The sequence below is a fragment of the Rhagoletis zephyria genome, unplaced genomic scaffold (assembly GCF_001687245.7).
Source record: "Rhagoletis zephyria isolate East Lansing unplaced genomic scaffold, Rhagoletis_zephyria_1.1 Rzeph_scaffold_01628, whole genome shotgun sequence".
Lineage (NCBI taxonomy): Eukaryota > Metazoa > Arthropoda > Insecta > Diptera > Tephritidae > Rhagoletis > Rhagoletis zephyria.
In genome coordinates, this window is record NW_016158712.1 from 52882 (window position 1) to 75350 (window position 22469).

The following is a 22469-nucleotide window of genomic DNA, read 5'->3' on the forward strand; positions in this document are numbered from 1 at the left end:
CGACATTTTGTTTTAATAAAACTTAGTATCGAAAAGTTTCTTTAAAAATTTGCCTAGGCTGTATTATACTGGTTCGTTCAAGCCATTTTTCAAAACTTACAAAGGTAAATACGAACTGGCGAACAAAAGAGAATACAAAAAATTTCTTGCTGTGAATTTTCAGAGCTATATATTTTTAGTATTCATTACAAAATTGTATTAAAAAGTACTGCGTAGTAGGAAAGTATATTGTAAATGAAATTGTATCAAACAAGTACAATTGTACCAAAAAATGCCAACACTGTTGTGTATACATATTTTTTTTCTTTTTTACTTTTTTACTCTTATTTTATCTTTCAGCTTCGCTAAAAGCACTTATACCAACGCTTGGCTTACCAAATTTACGCCAATTGATAAAATTTGGCGATTTAAACTCATTTTAAATAATGTAAACAACAATTCGAGTTGAATCGAAATTCGCCTCGTGTGAATAGGGATGGCAACTTTTTCACTTTCAACTTCTCATTCAACTCCGCATTCAACTTTTGTTGCCTGAAAAATCGCCTCGTGCGAAAGGCCTATCAACGACGTAGCGTAAACGTATGTTGACGTACGTAGCAGAATACAAAATTTACTGTTGATAGAGAGAAACAACGGCAACGTCACCGCCATGCGGTCTTGCCACTTAAATGATTTGTCAAATGATAGTCACTGTTCTTGCAGGGACGCGAATCCCATAAGGTAGATCGTGTCTGCGTCAACCTACGTCTACGTTACGTCGTTGACTGTTTGCCCTTTTACGCGTAAGCAAAAACAGCCCATAACGCAATCTCAACCAGAGTCGATATAGGAAACGCGACAGTACGGCAAAGAAATTGAAACGTATGTTGAAGAAAGTCGGACTAGCAAGAAATATACATGTAGATCCTGTTTTCTGTCCCTCTGAAAGAACTTTAAAATTCTAACAAATTTCTTATGTTTTAAATGCAACCGTGGACACTAGCTGGCAGAGAAACTTGCAAGTTCCTGCAAATTTGCGTTCGTATAGAAATTTGCAAGTTTCTCCACTTGAGAGAGAATTTCGGAGCATTTTTTCTTACTAACTGATATTTTGAGTGATAATTTTCGCTGGATTTTCGACGAACAAACCTATTGTCTTCCTAGAGAGTTTTGCTTTACATAGAAATTTGTGTTCTTTTACTTTCATTTTTATGCATTTCAGTGCTGGTTCTTTTAATTCAAGTTGGCCTTCGGTTTTTGGAATTAAAATAAGTTTTCAGGGAAAAAAGTTAGTTTAAATAAGCCCATATGTGTAAATAGTGCTTGAAAATATAAATTTTTCCCTTGCCTTTAAACTTTAAGCGTGGGCAACAATGATGTTTTGTAATTAAGGCAGAATTGAATATACGCTATCTGGGAAGACAATACCTGTAACCATATATGTAATACTTCTATATTGCTAGTACATTCAAAGCATGATAAAAACATTAGAAGGTAAAACCATTCTCTCAATTCGTCGGCCATGATTTTTTTCTGACGTTTGCAAACATTTTAAAATCATATAAAATTGAAAATAAAAAAATGAAATTGTTCACAATTGTTGTTGTTTGAGATTAAAAATGAGAATGTGTGTGTGAGCCTGAGCTCGAATTTTAAAATTATATTGTTGGCAAACGTCAGACTGCCTCTCAATGATTTTACCTTGTAATGTTTTTATCATGATTCAAAGTACATTCCCCAACATCAGAGTGCCGAAATATTGAAAAAAGAAAGAGAGATCCGATAAGCGAATGTACTCAAAATGACAATTTTACTTTTCAAAATTCAGGAGCGGGTTCACAAATTTTTATTTAAAAACAACTCTTATGAAAAATTAACAAAGAAAAAACAGAAGAAAAAAATTTTTGTAAATCTATGAGAAGCGCTGCGGCCGTTGGTGGTGGCAGAGGATAAAAATACCAGTTAGACGACTTGGTATCAGTTGGCATTTCCAATTGGCGTCAATCAGCATAGAAGGGAATCGAAGAACGTGCTTTATTGGATTCGACCAACGTATAAAATACCACACGCTTTATGTATAAATAAGTTTTGCCTTTGTTAGGAAAAGATCTTCCATCTTCCAATTTTTCAGATTTCCAAATAACGACGAGCATCGGAGAAATTCATCATACCGAGCCCTAACCGCTAAAATAATAGGTGCGTTCGACAAGTCAAAAATTTGTAATAGTTTTTCCAAATTTTTACTGGATGGCGTTCGATAACGACAAAAAATTATCCAACACACAAAAATTGAGAGAGCAAGCGTTCATTTTGATGCAAGAGGAGCGTTCATTTTGTACTGGCAAAATTTTACTCAGCAAAAATTATCCAACACGAAAACATATGATCACAAAACATATGGTTGCAATTTTTGTAAACAAACAAAATTGCATTTTTCGAGTTTTGGTATTTATATGCTTTCTGGCCGCCTGCTATGTGGCTTTATGATAGCGCCAACTAGTTTTTACTTCTAGAAATGTTCCTAGCGAACATTGAACGTTCACTTTCCTTTTTTCTTCCATGGAGGCAACATGAATTTCAGTTTGTTTACAAATAAAACATAAACAAAGTCAGCTGGTGTGTCTTCTTCTTCCGGTTTTTGCAAGTGATGGCTAATTTCCTGTTCGTTTACTTTTTTGCATTTTCTTCTCTTTGGGAGAGGATTTTCGCTTACTCTCTTCATTTTGATTGTTGGCTGGTTTTGGTTAATTTTGTTATCGAACGCAACTAATGTATATATATTTTTTTTAAATTTACTTTTTGATGCAGGTGCTCTAAGAGACATTTGATTGTCGTAACCGCAATTTTGACGATTTTTAGTTCCAGATGCAGTTATATAGTTTAAAATAAGGTCATTCGATTGGTGTTATCAGGTTTTAGATATCTTCTTTAGTTTCCGAGATATTGACAATTTTTTCGATATTTTAGTAAAAATTTAGTTAGTAACGCCGTCATATTAAACTCCATTTAGGGATATCTCCTTTAGTTTCCGAGATATTGAGTAAAAAGTGTCGTTAATTTTGATCACATTTTGTCGTATTTCATACAAAGTGGCTGCCAAACCGTGGACAAATGACGCTTACGACAAAATTTTACTAAAGAAAATCCTTCATAAACTCGAAACTAATTAAAAATAAACGTTAAAAATTAAATAGTTTTAGCAAATTTTCGGGAAAAATGCTACTTCCTGGGAGTTAATTATTGGATGATTTCTTTCTCGGGAGAAACAAATTTCCGGAGAACACACTTCCTGGGAGCATTCAGAATTGGGCTGACAATCTTTTACCCAGGCGACGAAATGTCATTTGGCTTATGGCATGTGAATTTGTGGTTGCCACACCCAACAATTTGTATATATTGATCAATAACATTGAGGATTTAACTTAAATCTACTGCCTTTCGAGATTTAATTTTATATGGTAAATCTCATAAGATTTAACGTTAAATCTCGTAATAGGGCTAAATCTGCTTTAAATCAAAATGGACACATAGTATAAGCCAGCGATATGTATACATATGTATGTACAGTATTGGCCAATACAATAGCACCTCCATTTCAAAGTGATATTGTTTGCTACTCATGTTTATTTATAAAAAAAAAAAATAAATAAAGAATTTTCAATTAAAATACAGTTCATTCTCTCACAAAACTCATATAAACTCAAGTTTAAAACTTTTTAAAAGAAAGCAAAAAAGTGCAACAAATTTTCACCCAAATTTCAAACTGTTTTCTCAGTCGAATTTTTTTGAATACACAGTTTTATAGCCCATTAAATTTTATGCAGCGTTTTTGCTGCATTTAAAATGCAACATTTAGCACTTTCGAACATATGTTTTCGAAGAGCGTTCATGCTATCGCATTTAGCAAATGTACATTTACGCGAGTTCGAAATCGTATGCTTTTGACAAACAGCCGTGTTCCAGTCGCTTATTCAGATCCGTATCCATTACGATAAATTCACACGGAAAAGATAATGTGCAAAAACCCCTACTGAAAAGGAAAAATAAATTCTAAACCGAAAATTCAATACAAAAACCTGAATTGTTTTAACCATAACCGAACATTTGTTTGTGTATATATTCATTTGTCGGTGCTGCCAATTATATTTTCCACACCTAATTAGGAAACAAAACAAACAGAGTTGATCACAAATTAATCCAGATTTCTATCAGCATCATATCGATGTTGAATTTGCGTAACTTTTCTTTATCCAAATAATGTAAAATAATAAATGAAATCTCGATCGGCGATCACTGAAACGCAGCTAGCGGTTGTATACTCGAAAAAGCAATGTTGCCACCTTTTTTCATTAAACCATGTTCGAATCGTGGAAATTTTGGAAGATCACAGGGATGCTTTTAGCATTTAGATTCTAAATGCAAAGATTGAGTTGCATTTAGATGACGAATTTTGTATGGATAAATGTACATTTAGAGTAGCATCTATGCAGCGTTTTTGCTGCATTTAAAATGCAACATTTAGCACTTTCGAACATATGTTTTCGAAGAGCGTTCATGCTATAGCATTTAGCAAATGTACATTTACGCGAGTTCGAAATCATATGCTTTTGACAAACAGCCGTGTTCCAGTCTCTTATTTAGATGCGTATATATTACGATCAATTCTCACGCAGAAGATAATGTGCAAAAACCCTACTGAAAAGGAAAAAATAAATTTTAAACCAAAAATTCAATACAAAAACTTGAATTGTTTTAACCATAAACGAACATTTGTTTGTGTATATATTTATTTGTTGGTGCATTCAATTAAAATTTCCTCACTTAATTAGGAAACAAACCAAACAGAGTTGATCACAAATTGATCCAGATTTCTATCAGTATCAAATCGATGTTGAATTTGCTTAACTTATCTTTATCCAAATATGTAATGCAAAATAAAAGAAATCTCGATCGGCGATCACTGAAACGCAGCTAGCAACTGTATACCCGAAAAAGCAATGTTGCCACTTTTTCTCTTTAAACCATGTTCGAATCGTGGAAATCCTGGAAGATCACAGGGTTGCTTTTAGCATTTAGATTCTTAATGCAAAAATGTAGTTGCATTTAATTGCATTTAGGTGACGAATTTTGTATGGATAAATGTACATTTAGAGTAGCATTTAGAGCTAAATGCGCTAAATGTGCTTTTACGCGTAAGCAAAAACAGCCTATTAGAGCTAAATGCGCTAAATGTACATTTACGCGTAAGCAAAAACAGCCCATTAGTCCAATAATGTGCAAGTTTCAAGTGGCTAAAAATTACCGTTGATTTTTTTGTAATTTTTTTCGTCGAGGATGTTGCGGGTTTCTGCCCTATAACAAGTAATTTTTAGCAAAAAAAAACCGACTTCAACTCTCATATAAAAAAAAAATATATATATGTATCTCATGATCCACTGTTCGGATCTTAACCATTAGTATGGGACCACCTCTGAGACACTACCTTTCCGATGCAAAAATAATTATCGAAATCGGTTGACGTGGTCCAAAGTTATGCGATAACATACATAACTAAAAAAAAATAAAAAAAAAACAAAAAAAATAAAAATAAAAAATAAATAAAAATAAAAAAAAAACAAAAATAGAAATAGAAATAGAAAAAATAAAAATAAAAAAATTTAAATTAATAAGAATAAAAAATATTCCAACGAACTGATAACCTCCTTTTTTGGAAGTCGGTTAAAAATAAATTGTGTTTAGTCGTTATATGGAAGCAAATGAGACAAAAAAAATTCTAAAAAATCAACGGTAGTCTTCAGCGACTTGAAACTTGCAAACAGTGTACCCAAAAAAAGTCTAGAGCTTCTAAGAAAAAAGTGAAAAGTGAAGTGAAAGTTTGTTGCACTTTTTTGCGGTCTATTAAAAACATTAAAAATGGGTTTTCTATGGGTTTTGTTAGAGAATGAACTGTATTTTGATCGAAAATTCTTAAAAATAAATAAATAAACATAAGTGGCAAACAAAATCGCTTTGAAAGGGGGGTGCTATAGATATGTCCAATACTGTATGTACACATGTGTTACAAGCAAAAATAAAATAAAAAATACGAAAGGTACACAAATTAGGTATGCAGAAATGACCGCTTCTTCTTCTACAATGTTTGTGTACAAATTTCATAGCTGTGGATTTGAAAAAAGCGAATACCAGATATGAGAAAAAAAATAATAACAAAGTCAAATTTTAATTTCAAATATGAAGACGTCAATTACCTGGTACACTTTGCATGTAGTAGTCATTTTTAACAGTTAATTTTTAATAAAATTCACAAAATAATTCAAAAGTAATTAATTGTTAACTACAGAAAATCATAATTAACAATTAATTAATTAATTGTTAATTGCTCCCACTAAAATAACAATTAATTTTTTTGTGTTTCTCCACTACAATTAACAATTAATTGTTATTCTCCATAATTACAATTAACCAACTGTTTATTGTAGTGGTAGCAATCAACAACTAATTAATTGTTAATTGTCCTTACAATTAAAATTTGCCCAACACTGTATGTATGTACGTATAATATCCATAGCAAATTTGATGCAAGTGTATACATTACCTTTGCGCTAATAATATATGAAATCCTCTTGCAAAACTCGACTTATGAACGGGCAATGTTAGGACGATGATCACCGAATTGAGGATTTCGACAGCGGCCACGGGAACGGTATTTGTAGTAACGATGAAAATCAATGGAATTTGTAAAAAATTCTCACAAATTTGAAATGCACATAAAATCGGATTTCGGGGTTAAAAAAAATAATTAGCTAACGATCAGACATTTCACGTTTTTTTTTTTGACACAATCAAAATGCAAAAGTAAAAACGAGACATTTTTTGAGATGAGAATCAAACAAAATATTTTCTTTTTTTGGTTGATTGCGAGAATTACTTTATTTGTTTTTTACAAACATGCAAACCGAAAACTACAATTTTCCAAAATAATTTTTCCAAAATATTTCTCGATATATTGAAAATTCATTGAGTGCCTAGATTCGATCATCTACCGTAGATTTAAAGTGCCTCCATGAGGAGTGTATGCTATTCCAAACCACTTCAATTGCGCTTCTTTTTGCCCTTTTTCTTTTCAACCTTTTTTTTATTGCGACGATAACGTCGGTATGCCCGCTGAACAATTTTCGCGGCACGGGTCATCATAAACAGCATGACTCTCTCCTCGTGCCTCCTCCTATCTTCCTCTTCTTTTGTTTTAACGATAGCTTCATATTCAGCCTCCTCGCGTTGGTATTCAATGAGAAATTCGTCAAACTGTCGTTTTTGCTCGTCAAATTCCTCTTGCAAATAAACCTTCTCTTTAATTTTTTCGCCAATATTTTGATCGAATTTCTTCACCAAAGCTTGCAATTGCAGTAAAAGTTTATTTCTGAAAGTATGGTTAGACGTGGTAATGCAAATCGTTTTTCTACAGATTTTGACGTCAAATTACGAAAATGAAAATCCACTTTTCCGTATAAACGTCGGAAATGCAGGTTTTGCCATTTTCAGAAACAAACAACGGAAATAAAACTTCCAAGGCGTAATTGCAACAGCAAATGGATTTCGAAAATAAATTTCAACCCGCTCGTTAGCGTGGGCCGAAAATCCGCTTTTCTAGAATTTTGATTAGTATCTTAGGCTCGCTCAAGTCCATCCATGATCAAGTGCCAAAACAAATTTTTGTTAGCTTATTTCGATTCTCTACAAAAAAGGTCCATATAGTAAATTATGTAGGACTAATACTTTCGAAAACATTTGCAATTTTAGTAAAAAAAATTTATTAATTGATTTTTATTTTTGACCACACTGAACTTTGATGGACTTCGGCGAGCCTAAGATATTGACCAAAAATGGTCATCATTTACATAGATTATTTTTAGAGCATAATGAACAATTTTTTGCTATTACCGATCAATATTCTAAAAAAAAAGCTTGTAAAAACCGGATTTTCCGCCCACGCTACTGCTCATGCTGCATTTTAATTTTTAATTTGTGCTGAGTGTTTTCGAAAGTCACCCTATATATCTGTGTTCGCATGGAACAGTAGCTTATGTCGAAAGCTGGCCTTAGTATAATGCGACATTCGCAGCATACGATTGCGAATGACTCACTGGCGCCGAGCCGCTGAAGAACTTTTGGCAAATAAACATGCAGAAATATTTCCGATACTAGGAAGTCTATATTCTTATTAAGTCTCATCAAAAAATTCCTTGTCGTTTATAGAATAAAGGGAATGCCGTATTATACAAAAGCCAGCTTCCCGACATAAGCGACAATACCATACGAACACAGATATCCGGTTACCATTCGTACCAATTTCGGCGGAACAGTACCGATTTTGAGAAAGTTATCCCGCTGAATATTTTTATGTCGGACGTATAACACTAATGCTAAGAGGATTACCATTACTGCAACTGTATGTATGCATACCTTCGATTGAAAAAGGCTGAATAATTTGTATGTGATTTATGTTCCTAAACAATATTCAATATATTTATGTGCGTTTTTTATGTTTGTAAAAGTATTTTGTGAATTCAAATTACCAAAGTTTTTGCTTTGTATGTAATCAGGCCCTATACACTGTGATCAGGCCTATTACAGATTCCGAGTGAACTCCCGTGGTGGAAAAATCTCTCGTCACGAATTCGGGGGAAATGCTATCAGCAATTCCGATGCATTCATAGTTAGTGTTCCTTTGGTTTTTGTTTGTTTTTATGTTTTGGTTTATTAATTCTAAATCAAAATACAATAACTCGAAATCAGTGATACGATTCTCACGGATTTCGAATTCGCTGGGGAAATTCGTGATCGCGACGGAATTCATAATAGGCCTGTATATGTATGATAATAACACACCCCGCGACAAAAGATAGCACATCTACATTTTCACCAGGTTTGACTTCTTTTCTTTTTTTTAAGGTTTATTATATTTATATAAAAGTATTGCTCTTTATCTAACAAATACCATATAAATCTAAATTTCAGACTTTTTACAAAAATTATAAAAATTCCACAAACTTTTCACCTCAATTTTATAGCTTATTAAGATCTAGTATAATAAAGTGCAAGTTTTAAGTTGCTAAAAAATCGCATTGATTTTTAATAACTTTTTATGCTGACGGTATCACGCATTTTCTTCCATACAAACTTTGTATTACAAAGTAATTTTTTATATTATTACACCAGAATTTAATAAGCTATAAAACTTTATTCCAAAAATTATTCTATAAATTAAAATGCATGGAATTGGGATGAAAAGTTTGTGTAATTTTTATAATTTAAGTAAAAAGCCCGAAATTTAGTTTTATATGCTATTTGTTAGATAAAGAGATATACTTTTATACAAAAAAATGAGAGTTAAAAAAATCAAAAGAAAAGTAGTCAAAACTGGTAAAAATGTAGATTTGCTATCCTATTTCGCGGGGTGTATGATAACTCGTCAATTGAACTAAATGACCTGAATCAACGTTCCCACGACAGTCGGGTCTACGTAACCGGAACGACCCAGACTTATATCTGGCCAAGGACTGTCACTCCAGCAACACTCCCCAAAAAGTCTTTGGGGAATTTGTATGCTGCTACAACAACAACCTGAATCAACTAAAGAACTAGTTCACTAAGGTGAGCGAAGTACAACTAAACGGTTAACTCAAAATAAATAAAGTGCTCAACTCTAGTTTTTAGTCTTACTTTTCATCGCGAACCTCCTTCTCATGAGCGAGATTCTGTTTTAAAATTTTTCCATATGTAGTTTTTGTTTTCTCTAGTTCCTCTTCCAACTCTTTTTGTTTAATTACACTGGCGGCGTGGATGTTGTGAATGCGCCTGCTAGATTTCACACTGAAATATTATAAAACTTGTAATCAAATTAAATAATTAAGGTTGCATAAAAAATTTACCAAATGCAGATAGTTAAATAACTTACAGTTCTTCTCTTATGCGTACATTATTGTCCCATTTTTTAAACGCCAAATCTGCCTCATACTTTTTGATAATACCATCTTTAGCTGCCAACTTCCATCTCAAGTTCATTTTTTGGTTATGTAATTTGGCTTGCAATTCTATGAAAAGCCAAAGATCATACATACGCACATATGTGCATACAGATATATAACTGCCCTTACTATTGTAATCGTAATTATTCCATACCCTTACGTTGAAATATTGGGAACTCACCTAAGATATTCTTCTTCATCTGCTCGTTATCATGATAGATTTGATGAATTTTCTTCTCCTTCGCCAATTCAGCCATTGCCGACTTGCTCAAACGTTCTGCAACAATATTTTGCAGCAGTGTAAAAGCGTTCAGAAGAGATTTATCTTCTTCGCTCAATTCATCTAACCAGTTAGGTAGTGTATTGAGCATTTCACGGTTTTCATGAAACATGTCAATTAACTGAAGCAACTGCAAATTCTCCTCAGGTTTATGTTTCTTTATATCGGAGGATTTATATCGGATTAAGACACAAAGTGTACGGATGCAAAACAATTACCTTCATTGTTAGGTATGATTGTATCACATGCCAGCATTCTTCATTCTTTAAATGTCTTCTCACGGTGAAAGGGTTCTCCAATATCCTGGGAATTACTAAGGAAATCTGTAATTTTTCAATGGATTCGTTTACGATTCGCATAATACTCTCAGCTTGAGCAGCACGTTCGGCTGACAACTCTGCTAACAAAAAAGATCAAATATGTTCAGAAGGAAATCTCTTAGGTCCGAGCTCCACATTGATTGCGGACATACATATGTATGTATATGCTTATGTTAGTATAGACGCGCCTTAGCCTTACCATTTTCATAATTTGTTTTATTCATGAGCTCGTCAAAAAGTATGCAAATTGAAGACGATAAATAAAATAATTAAAAATGAAAGCATAATAAATGGTTGCTAAGGTATTTTTTATACGTGCATACGTACCATACAAATATACATACATGCAAAAAGATTCTTTTCCAACCCACTAGGACTTGAAGGTAGATCTCCCTATATCAGAAATAAAAGAGTTCTCCCCCTGACCTGATTTCGGAGCAACAGATAGATTTGTCGATTTTGTACTCCTTTANCGATTCTTTTCCAACCCACTAGGACTTGAAGGTAGATCTCCCTATATGAGAAATAAAAGAGTTCTCCCCTTGACCTGATTTCGGAGCAACAGATAGATTTGTCGATTTTGTACTCCTTTATTACTCGCTTAGAAGTCATATAGAAGATCTCCTAAGCGAGCAAGTCAAGAATGCTCTCTGAGGCATGATTTAGGAGCATTAAATGAGATTTTTCGGTTTTTTTTACTCCTATATTGCTCGCTTAGGAGAGTTATGGGATATATTCTAAGCGAGCAGTTAAGTTCTGAATGAACTCGTTGATTTCTCATTTAGGATGTAAAAGGGATTACTCGCCACCCTAGGACATCCCGTTTTAAAGGGAGTATACAAAATTACATGCTTATACACAGGAGCATAGGGAGCAGTGGGGAGTAGTCCTATACTCCAAGGGCGTACTCACCGAGCAATCATACGATGATCCCAAGTTCTACTGGGATCCCTTAAAGTGAAAGTACCCAATAAACACAAAAACGAGGGTGGCATCGTATCGAGACGAACTCGAGAAAATAAATGTCTCGAACATATTTTTTGGTCTCGTTTCGAATTCGAGGCGAGTCGAGTAAATCAGTTTTCTCGAACGATCGTTATTGCGTTCTTAAACGCTATTGTTTATTTACCTTAATGGAATCCTTTTATTAATAAATATACAGGAAGTGAAAAATATATTTTTCAAAAAATAAATTCGGAAAATAAAAATTATAGAATCTGCAAAAAAAATTCTCGAATCGCAAACATTCGAAAAAGTTATAGTACTCGATTCGCTAACAATAGGTGACTCTCCTACGAATTCGCCGATCTATCACCGCGAAGTATCGTCTCGATAGTTCTATCAGAGAAAACGAGCTCGTCTCGGATTCGAGGCGAATTCGTTGTGTTTATTGGGTACATACCATCCATTGCGTCGCCGTCGCCGTCACCGTTACCGTCACCGTCACCATCACCGTCAACAATGCTTATGCGTCAAGTTACACACTATCCGTTTGACATTGCGTCCAAAAAATCATAAACTCGCTGCTAATCTTTGCAAAATTTACGTTCAAACATGTAAACAAAACACTGCATAGTTGTCACTTGATGCAAATTCTTATGCAAAGCTGAAAGTTGAGCTAATTTGTGCGTCACCGACTCCAATATAAACCGATTTAACTTTTTTGACAACTGCCGGTGATGGTGACGGCGAAGCAATAACGCGCATTACTTTCACTTTTACTGAAGGAACTCCTAAGAAAAATTTTAAAGCCGCTTTTCTCACACCCTCTTAAATTATTCAGTTATTTATAGTCTTTCTTTACGACGATATTTTTACACAAACATATTTATTATTATTATTACTCAATTACATAAATATACATACAGAATATATACTAAACTCGAACTTAATTAATGATTTATTCAAATTAAAAATGTTTGTATTTATAATACTCATAAAATTGTTTATTAATTCCATTTAAACCCATTGTCTGTTTTTAAAATAACAGCAACTTTTTTATCCAAATCGTCTAAGAAAAAATACAAGTTTCAATGAAATTCCAAATATGTACATATGTAATAAGGAAATTTTTCTGCGATTTATTTTGTGTGCTATGCAAATGGAATCGGCTAGGGGTTTACCAAGCCGTTATTTTAATTATAAATCTAAATGAATTCCCCACAACTTCTTAACCTCAGTTTTTAGTATATTCAGTACAGTTTTTATATGATTAACAGGTGTTAACTTGGCATACATACATACATACATATATCTTTTAGGGGTCATTTGAGCTTTGAAGAATTGCATTTCAATCTTGCAGTAACACAGCAGTGAACAGTAACTTAAATCTTGCAATATTCACCTTCACATTTATATACATATGATAGTTTATACTTGTATGGGTTTATAACTAATTCAGCCATTGCACGTTCAAACCTGTATTTTGTTAAGAAAAATTTCAAGAATAGATGATTTATAATTAAGGCAGTAAATAATGATCAGGCAAACAAATAAAATGAAAAGGACTTGAATTAAAAAAAATACCACTGTCGTTGATTCCAAACAATAAATAATAAATTCTAAAATCGCAAATCAAGTTACTTCTTCCTCCTAAGAAAACCATAGAAAACATTTTAAATAATTTTTTTTTTTTTTTTGCAAATTGATTTGCTAATGTATTTTTAAAACTGGAAATAAAATAACAGCCAATTAACGCGATTTAGGGCATACATAGTTAAGAGTTAACTCACAATCGGCACCTAACTTACCATTTTTATCTTGAAAATCTACAGTTAACTGCCGAATCCCCTTAACTATCCACAATGAAAACGGCTTAACTTTACTAAATATAAATAAATTTAAAAACTTAAATATATTGTAACGCTATACTTACAATTTGCAAATCCACAATTACATGCCGAAGACGTAACCCGAAATTTAGGGATTTAAAACCAATTTAACGCCCCAGTAAAAAGCACTGATTCTCTATTGATTGACTTCTCCTGTTGCAGTTGCAGATGCCGACGACGCTGTTGTTGTGCTGGATGTCGGTGTTGTTTGTGGTTGCTGCAATGCCCCAGTAACATCCCCCCATTCAATCAGATATTGCATCTGTCCACTTGCCAATTGTCTTTTAGCACGGATGCAAAACTGCTCGCCAGATTCGATACGGTTCATTACTCCACCGAAATATTCTTTAACTGATTGTTTCAGATCTTGCATACTAGTCGCATTTGCACTGCCCGTATTTGTATTACCACTGGTACGTATTGCTTGCTGTTGTTGCTGCAATGCAGCTAATGTAATGTTGCTGGAGGAGTTAGTCGAAGAAGCCGTGCTTGCGCTTGAGATTGAACTGCGGCGACTGTTGACAGGAGAATTCTTTTGTGGGCGCTGCCTTAAACGTCGTCCGTGCGACGGTTTACATGGTGGTAAAACTTCCACTTGCGATTCCACACTTGAAGTCACTGAACCAGGTGGTGATGAAGACGCCGAGGCCGACGCGGACGAGGATGTTGAAGAAACGAATACGGATGCGGCTGCTTTTTGTTGTTTGCTTTGTAATGACATATTCTTAGAGCCGCTCGTGATGAGATGTGTATGTGTAGAAAGCAAATCTTTGGCATGTATTGGGAAGAAATTGCTGGGAATGGGATTGATTGTGGTTGTACTAATAACCTGTAAATATAAGAGTGTGCTGATGTGTCATATGGTATGTATATGGTATACTCTTTATTTACCTCTACATTGGAGGATAGGCGACGAGTTCTTCTTCTACGCACCTCTTGGTTTGGGCCGATTGTTATATCTTTGGCACTCAGTCTTCTCTTGATCGTGCGCACTGTCCGGGGCTGGCCGGCAGCCTTGGCTAAATTACTTGTACTAAGGTTTGGGAACATGCCAGCGCTTTTAAGCGCTGCCAACTTGGAGCTGAAATCCAAGGCTGTTGTATTAAAAATACTGCTTTTAATCATTGTGCCATTGCAATTGAAGTTTAGTAAGCTTTTGACACCACCGCCTGCATGTGTTGCGGACGAGTTCTTCTTAGGTGTAACCATTCGAAAGGGATTATTAAGTCCAAGAAAGTTTTTCGGCGGCGGTATGATGACATCCAGGGAAGTACCGCGGCTACTTGACGAGTTTTCATCAGAAGAGGAGTCACAGATGCGACTGCTATCGTAGCGCTTTGATGCTGCTTCAGCGGCAACCTCCTTGTAGGAATTTGATAATGTGAATGCCTTGCGCTTACGACTGCTGCGCTCTGTTGTTACTGATGACTCTTTTATGAAAACAGATGAAGTACTTTTGTGGTCAACTGTTTGAGGTACAAGAACACTATCATGGATTATCCCACCAGTATCAATTCTTTCTTTGCCTTGGTTAAGACTAGTAGCACATTTAGATGGTTTAGATGACATGCCATTTTGCAGGCCTTTTTCTTTAACTTTATCCATTAGGGAGGACACTGGCATTTTATTGACACTGTTTGCATCATTTGCGTTCTCGTCATCCAGAGACACAATTTCTTCACATAACATATCATCGAAATTGTTGCGCTTCTTGATTGACTTCGGCCTGATACTAATGGCATTGGAGTTTTGAGTTGGGTCCCTACTTTTTCGTGCTTTTTCCATAATATGTTTTATAGGAATTTCATCATCTGAAGTAAATGTCTCGCTATCCTCAATGTGAAATTCATAAACATCTGCTGGAGTTTTCAGTTTTTGAGAAGCCAATGTCTTGGAAATATCACCAGTGTTCTTATAACTCCTGCAATTAATATTTAATGAGTTTGAATGAATATCTACATACATACGTTAGAAAGTTAAAGTACTGGCGAAACCGAATATTATGTGTATGTACACCTACCTGTTGTGCTGCAATAATGGCTTGCCAGCAGCCTTGTGGGCTTCGTGTATTGGGTTCTTCATGGGCTTGCTGCATCTAAATTGTATGGCAATGCATTACTGGAATCATCACTATTATTGATATAAACTCACCGTAAACACCACCATACACCACTGCCCGGTTTTGTTTCTCTGGTGCAGCCCCGGTGGTAACCACGCCTACAATCTTCACAAGTTTCCACCACGTCTTGTACTTGAGGGCGCTTACAAGCTACACACATTTGCGCGTTACCGCTTCCACTACTACCGCCAAACCGCCTCATGTCCTCAATGCCGCACCATAACTCTGAGTTATCATCAAAGCGGATCAAATACTGAATATATTGTGGCTTGTTCAGTCCACCACCAGCGCTACTTCCGATCACTGTGCCAAGATACTGGCGACTATCTTCTTTGCGAATAAACACATCCTCACCCATGGCGAAACTGATCTCTTTAGAGCTTATACTTTTCAGCTCATCGTCTGAGGTTGGTGATGAACTTGTGGGCGTTGGTGGAGTGAGGATTGTAACTGATAAGGAAGTTTCATTTGATATTATTTCAACGGGTTTTCCTGGTGTGGGCGATGGGGGAGAATCTAACTGCGATTCTTGCATAACGGTTTCTCCTTTGGATTCGTCCAACTGGGCAATACCAAGCTCTTCGTGTATTGGACGTAGATCCGCGATGTCTCCAGATTTGGTATTGTTCATCATGCTTACAGTATCCTGTGTTGATATTTCATCCACCTCATTATCTTCTATTTCCATAACACTTTCGTTCAGAGTGTTTCCAGCAGTCCCACCTCTTCCAGAATCTGCATCCTTTTCCAAGCCGCTTTTTATATAGTCGCTTTCATCGTCAAGTAATATTGTAGTAATAGATTGACCGGATGTACAAGTTGAAATTTTGTGTTGTGCTTTATTTATTGACGCCTTAAATGAGGACACACAAACTGTTGTTTGAGCTGCAGAATAGTTCTCTTTTCCAGAAACGACTGTTTCTCCAATTATATTTTGAGCTAATATTGATTGTGGGACTACTGCTGATCTTGTAGATGCCAAATTCGTTGGCGGTGACGGAGGTGAATTATTTTCTGGCGTAGTCGGTGGAGTATGGGGTGTTGTGGTAGTTGAGTCGGGTTCGTCTATTACCAAAGTAGAATCTTGGCTGGTATAAGAATCGGTATTTAGAACTCCCCCGGCGCCACCGCTACTAACTGAATCCAGCAACACTTTGTGATGTATAGCTGGTATAATGGGCGATGGCTGTTGTGGAGCATGCGTAGCCATCGAAAATGTGTGAGCAACTGGTGTTGTTGCAGCAGTTGTGGTTNAATACAACTTTTCGCACAATACAATTCCATATACACATTTAATGCGAGAGCTGGTAATTTTCTAAAAACTCTTGTTTTACCCGCCAGATTGAAAAAAATGTTCACTTATTTATACTATTTCGCATTTAGTATTTTTTCTTTTTTTTTTGTAAACTTGATTTTCTTATTTTTTGTAACATTGATCTTTTTCCAGCAAGTTCAACAAAGCCCATCTGTAATATCACTGCAACTCACTATTCACTATAAATTTAANTTTGACCCTGATCGAAAAGGCCAGTAGCATGAGAAGCAGCAGCGGCCGTCGAATTGGCAGCAACTTGTCGGTCATTACTCCCACCAGTACTGACCGTGGGATGTTGCAATTGTGCATGCTGATGAGCGGCTATTGGTAGTGTCGAAGCATGAGGATGAAAAAAGCCACTAATAGCTGGTGGCATATTTGTATGATGTGGCGTATGTCCAGGGTGTGTCTGATGTTGAATAGCGGTTTGATTCTGATGTACCACATTTGTATCGTATGCAGAATTATTCATCATTTTAAATTCTTCCATTTTGATTAGTCAATTCTTCTTTTGCGTTACGGTTCTTCGGTTTTTCTGCAAAGATCAGATATTCTGAAATATGAACATATGTATATGTACAGGCATATGTAATGTGTATATTCATAGATCTCTTTAAGTTTATAGTAAATTACAAACAATATGCTGATTACAAAAAAAAAGCAAAATAAAAAAACTTCCGGAAATGCATAAAAAAATGCCTTCAACATTTTTTAGGATTGTTTGCCGGCAAGTGCCTGATCCTAGCGAAGGCAATACGTTTGTAACTTTTTTCCTTCTTCCATTGTTGGAAAGCCTATACAACTTTTCGCACAATACAATTCCATATACACATTTAATGCGAGAGCTGGTAATTTTCTAAAAACTCCTCGATTTACCCGCCAGATTGAAAAAAATGTTCACTTATTTATACTATTTCGCATTTAGTATTTTTTCTTTTTTTTGTAATCTTGATTTTCTTATTTTTTGTAACATTGATCTTTTTCCAGCAAGTTCAGCAAAGCCCATCTGTAATATCACTGCAACTCACTATTCACTATAAATTTAAGTTAGCGAAGAATTGTTCATTTGATACCGCGGCATATTTTATCAATTCTAATTAATAATTTTCATAAAATTCTCCACTCGGAATCGAAATTTACACCGTCAGCCATTTTCCCCAAATTTTCAAATGATTTTTACACTTTTGCTATTGATTGAACACTGGGAATTTTTGCACTAGGAATGGGTAATACTGCGCTGCGCGGCACATATGCGCTAACACCGTAGCCGGAGGTGCCGTGCCAACACCAAGAAACACATGACACAATTCGTCTTAATTCATTCTTTGAAAAATTACAAGTACGTTGTTTTCGCTTTTAAGTGGTGAGAACGTCAGAAACTTATGTATTTTGGCAAATTTAAAGTACACCATACCATAACTTTGATAATTGAGCTGGCGCCATAAAAATTACGCTATTAAACATTGCCTATTTTGCATCTTTTCCTGAATTAAACTTTTGGCTGCGAAACCCTACAAATATATGTACAAATATTTTGCAATCGCTTTTAGCCGATAGCGAATGCAACCCATCACACTGCGGCGAATTCATCACTGGAATGCACTACCGGAAATCAATGGAATGCACTACCGGAAGTATAGGGTGATAAACACGTCTCACCCTGTTGCATTTGTCCCAAACCGACATTTGACCCAATTCCCACATTCCATGTAACTGTAATTCCATTTCTACTTAATTAAACGGGAAAACGAAAAAGCATTAAATTAAATTGCGCCATTTNTATACAACTTTTCGCACAATACAATTCCATATACACATTTAATGCGAGAGCTGGTAATTTTCTAAAAACTCCTCGATTTACCCGCCAGATTGAAAAAAATGTTCACTTATTTATACTATTTCGCATTTAGTATTTTTTCTTTTTTTTGTAATCTTGATTTTCTTATTTTTTGTAACATTGATCTTTTTCCAGCAAGTTCAGCAAAGCCCATCTGTAATATCACTGCAACTCACTATTCACTATAAATTTAAGTTAGCGAAGAATTGTTCATTTGATACCGCGGCATATTTTATCAATTCTAATTAATAATTTTCATAAAATTCTCCACTCGGAATCGAAATTTACACCGTCAGCCATTTTCCCCAAATTTTCAAATGATTTTTACACTTTTGCTATTGATTGAACACTGGGAATTTTTGCACTAGGAATGGGTAATACAGCGCTGCGCGGCGCATATGCGTTAACACCGTAACCGGAGGTGCCGCGCCAACACCAAGAAACACATGACACAATTCGTCTTAATTCATTCTTTGAAAAATTACAAGTACGTTGTTTTTGCTTTTAAGTGGTGAGAACGCCAGAAACTTATGTATTTTGGCAAATTTAAAGTACACCATACCATAACTTTGATAATTGAGCTGGCGCCATAAAAATTACGCTATTACCCATGTCTATTTTGAAACTTTTCCTGAATTAAACTTCTGGCTGCGAAACCCTACAAATATATGTACAAATCTTTTGCAATCGCTTTTAGCCGATAGCGAATGCAACCCTTCACACTGCGGCGAGTTCATCACTGGAATGCACTACTGGAAGTATAGGGTGATAAACACGTCTCACCCTGTTGCATTTGTCCCAAACCGACATTTGTCTAAATAACCACATTCCATGTAACTGTAATTCCATTTCCACTTAATTAAACGGGAAAACGAAAAAGCATTAAATTAAATTGCGCCATTTTTGCACTATTAAAAACGTTAAAAAATCACACCAACACAAATTAATAAACGTCCTTGAACGTGCAGTCGAGGTTTGTAAACAAAATTGTGATTATATATTATAATATATAGCTTAATTTATAGCTATACATTTTTGCAAACAAGGCTTTTAAAAATGGGCCGTGAGCGAAAATGCCGTGTACAAAATTGCATTAACAAAACTAGCGATAGGCGTTTTTTTTTTCGTTCTCCAAGGACGCAAGTGAGGTGGCCAAATGGAGGAAAAATCTCCGCATAAAGGATAATCCACCGCACAACTCCTTTGTGCGTGCGGATCATTTTGAGTTGTCCGACGTTGGTCGGATGTTTCTAAGACGAGGTGCTATCCCAACACTTAACATANGTTTGTAAACAAAATTGTGATATAGCTTAATTTATAGCTATACATTTTTGCAAACAAGGCTTTTAAAAATGGGCCGTGAGCGAAAATGCCGTGTACAAAATTGCATTAACAAAACTAGCGATAGGCGTTTTTTTTTTCGTTCTCCAAGGACGCAAGTGAGGTGGCCAAATGGAGGAAAAATCTCCGCATAAAGGATAATCCACCGCACAACTCCTTTGTGCGTGCGGATCATTTTGAGTTGTCCGACGTTGGTCGGATGTTTCTAAGACGAGGTGCTATCCCAACACTTAACATAAGCATAATAATAACATAATGTCATAACCATGACTTAAAACACTGTAATATTCAAAAAATTAATATAACATGGACCATTTCCTGGTACCACCGCCATTTGCAGATTAAAATAAATGCTAAAAAACCATATGCATAAACGGAACCATTTTTGAATTCATGAAATGAAGAATTCGTGAATTCTGCCGCATAGCGCATAAACGTAGTAATACATATGCACATAATTACACGCGAGTTTCCATATAATGCATGATCAAGCTTTCTCAATTGGAAATTTACCATTACAGCTGCTCCTGCATATTGCATATTTAGTTAAATGTTTTTACATGGAAGATATGTAAAAATTATCCAGTAACAAATGCTTTTTATACTGACACATAAAGTGCTTTGATTTCACATTTCACAGTGAACTGGGTGAAAGCGCTTAATGGGTTGTATGCATAAAAACTAAGCAAATACGTTTTCTTAAAATTTCAGACCTTTTTTCAAATAAATTTAAGTGAAAGGTATGAAATTTTAAGTAAAAGCAATTGCTTAGTTTTTATGCATACGGCCCAATGTGTCGGTATAAACAAGGTAACAATTGAGGTAATTCGCTCTCAAAATTTATATACATATTTTATGATTAGGGTATGATGGCATTCCGCCGTATGCCTGCACCACGTCGATGAAAACGCGGATTTGCTGTGTGACGGGATGCGTGTCTGACGGCCAACCTGTTTTGCACGCGTTCCCTAGAAGCCGAATTTACCAAAATAGTTGGGCCGAGGCGTGCAACGTGATACCATCAAACACTGCCAATTTATTTGTCTGTCAACGCCATTTTGAGCCTCACTTTGTAATGAATTCTAAGCTTTTAAAAGGGGCTGTTCCCTCACTTACTTTAGAGCCAGTAACAACATCTAGGAGTCGCTCACCTAGTATTGTTTCTGTAGGTTCAAGAGCAAATGAATGTTTAGAAGAATTTATCGAAATTAAACAACCAAACATCTGCGGCGTAGACTTTGACTCCACAACCAGCGACGAACGATTTGCTCAGGCTTCTGGTAAAAATCAGAGCAACGCGGCTACCTTGAATAAAAAAATAATAGATTTAAAAGAAGAAATACAGAAACTTCGAAAATTCTACGCTCGGGCAATTGTACCTGATGCTTCTGCTAGTAGCGACCCTATTAATTTTGCGAAAATGATCGTGAATAGTAACCAAGGTTCTTACAGTGAGGACGAAAAGGCCTTGGCCCTAAGTATTGATTATATATCTACAAAAACGGATTCTTTTATGCGTGACGATTTGGGTTTTGCTTTACCAGATCGAACATCTCTTTTGCAATGGCGCCCCGTTCATCATGTCGATCCGGGGTTAGATGCAAATGTCCTTGAAAACTTGCACAAACTTGTTCGAAGAAAGTCCGTAACCGAACGCCTCTGCGTTTTAATTTTCGACGCAATATGCATGAAACCAGATCTCACGTACAACCAAAACAATTGATGGGTTTGTAGATCATGGGAAAGACAAACGCTTATTTCTTCATGGTTAAAGGTATACTTTCGGAATGGAAATATGTATTATTGTACTATATTTCGGAGAACGGTTTACACAAAGACATGCAAAATATTTTACTTCGAAATATCGACGCACTAAAGAAAATCGGGTTGAATGTGAAAGCGGTCGTTTGTGACCGAGCGTCCAGCCATATTGGTTTATTCAATCGTTTCAATATTTGTGAAGGTCGACCATATTTTATTCATGATCACACAAAAATATTTTGCATGTATGACTATTGCCATTTAATAAAAACAATTCGACATACTATAATAAAAGATGACATTAAAACATCCGACGGCATTGCGAGCATTGCAGTAATCAGGAAATTGTTCGAGATAGATAAATTAAACAATAATTTTAAAATTTGTCCGAAATTAACTGTGACTCATTTATTCACAGCACCTTATCAAAACAGCGTTTCACTTGCAACTCAATTATTTATTTATTTATTTATTTATTTATTCGTCTATGAAACAGTAGTTTCTTACAGACTAGTTACAAAATTAATATATGCAGGACACTCAAACTATTGATTAAACTGGATACAAGATTCAAAAGAAAGAATACAAAAGATTAATAAATAAATTTCTTGACTAAGAGAAATCAAGTGAGATAGAATTCGAGATCAAATTAAGCTCA

The 22469-nt window shown here is 35.3% G+C and overlaps 3 protein-coding genes and 1 long non-coding RNA gene across 4 annotated transcripts in view; all 4 read right to left on the minus strand.

Moving 5' to 3' along the window:
• The window catches only part of LOC108364664 (uncharacterized), a 23266-nt gene extending 16916 nt beyond the window's left edge, over nt 1-6350 (minus strand). The window contains exons 1-2 of the long non-coding RNA XR_001847790.1: nt 6335-6350; nt 3459-3465 (exon numbers count right to left, since the gene is read on the minus strand). This is a non-coding gene — a long non-coding RNA (uncharacterized LOC108364664). The remainder of the gene's footprint in view (nt 1-3458; nt 3466-6334) is intronic.
• Nucleotides 6351-6951: 601 nt separating this feature from the next.
• Nucleotides 6952-10921, minus strand: LOC108364665 (structural maintenance of chromosomes protein 1A-like). The gene is made up of 6 exons (XM_017618429.1): nt 10807-10921; nt 10506-10684; nt 10189-10444; nt 9938-10073; nt 9703-9852; nt 6952-7399 (listed from the first exon to the last, which is right to left on the minus strand). Exons 1-6 carry the CDS (start codon nt 10829-10831, stop codon nt 7072-7074), a joined length of 1074 nt encoding a protein of 357 aa, XP_017473918.1. The 5' UTR covers nt 10832-10921; the 3' UTR covers nt 6952-7071.
• A 1472-nt stretch (nt 10922-12393) lies between these two features.
• Nucleotides 12394-17023, minus strand: Pcl (polycomb protein Pcl). Its single transcript, XM_017618456.1, has 5 exons — nt 17015-17023; nt 15590-16818; nt 15459-15533; nt 14330-15359; nt 12394-14267 (listed from the first exon to the last, which is right to left on the minus strand). Exons 1-5 carry the CDS (start codon nt 17021-17023, stop codon nt 13575-13577), a joined length of 3036 nt encoding a protein of 1011 aa, XP_017473945.1. The 3' UTR covers nt 12394-13574.
• A 36-nt stretch (nt 17024-17059) lies between these two features.
• LOC108364666 (uncharacterized) lies at nt 17060-18078 on the minus strand. The gene is made up of 2 exons (XM_017618430.1): nt 17844-18078; nt 17060-17407 (listed from the first exon to the last, which is right to left on the minus strand). The coding sequence occupies exon 2, from the start codon at nt 17360-17362 to the stop codon at nt 17060-17062; it is 303 nt and encodes a 100-aa protein (XP_017473919.1). The 5' UTR covers nt 17363-17407; nt 17844-18078.
• Between the last annotated feature and the right edge of the window lie 4391 nt (nt 18079-22469).

Excerpts from the sequence above, each read along its gene's own strand:
- LOC108364665 (XM_017618429.1), bottom strand. The coding sequence starts at position 10,831 with ATGAATAAAACAAATTATGAAAATG. Across the intron at positions 10,685-10,806 it reads TAAAACAAATTATGAAAATG|AGTTGTCAGCCGAACGTGCT; the intron begins GTAAGGCTAAGG and ends TTTTGTTAGCAG. Across the intron at positions 7,400-9,702 it reads AAGGAGGTTCGCGATGAAAA|AAATAAACTTTTACTGCAAT; the intron begins GTAAGACTAAAA and ends CCATACTTTCAG.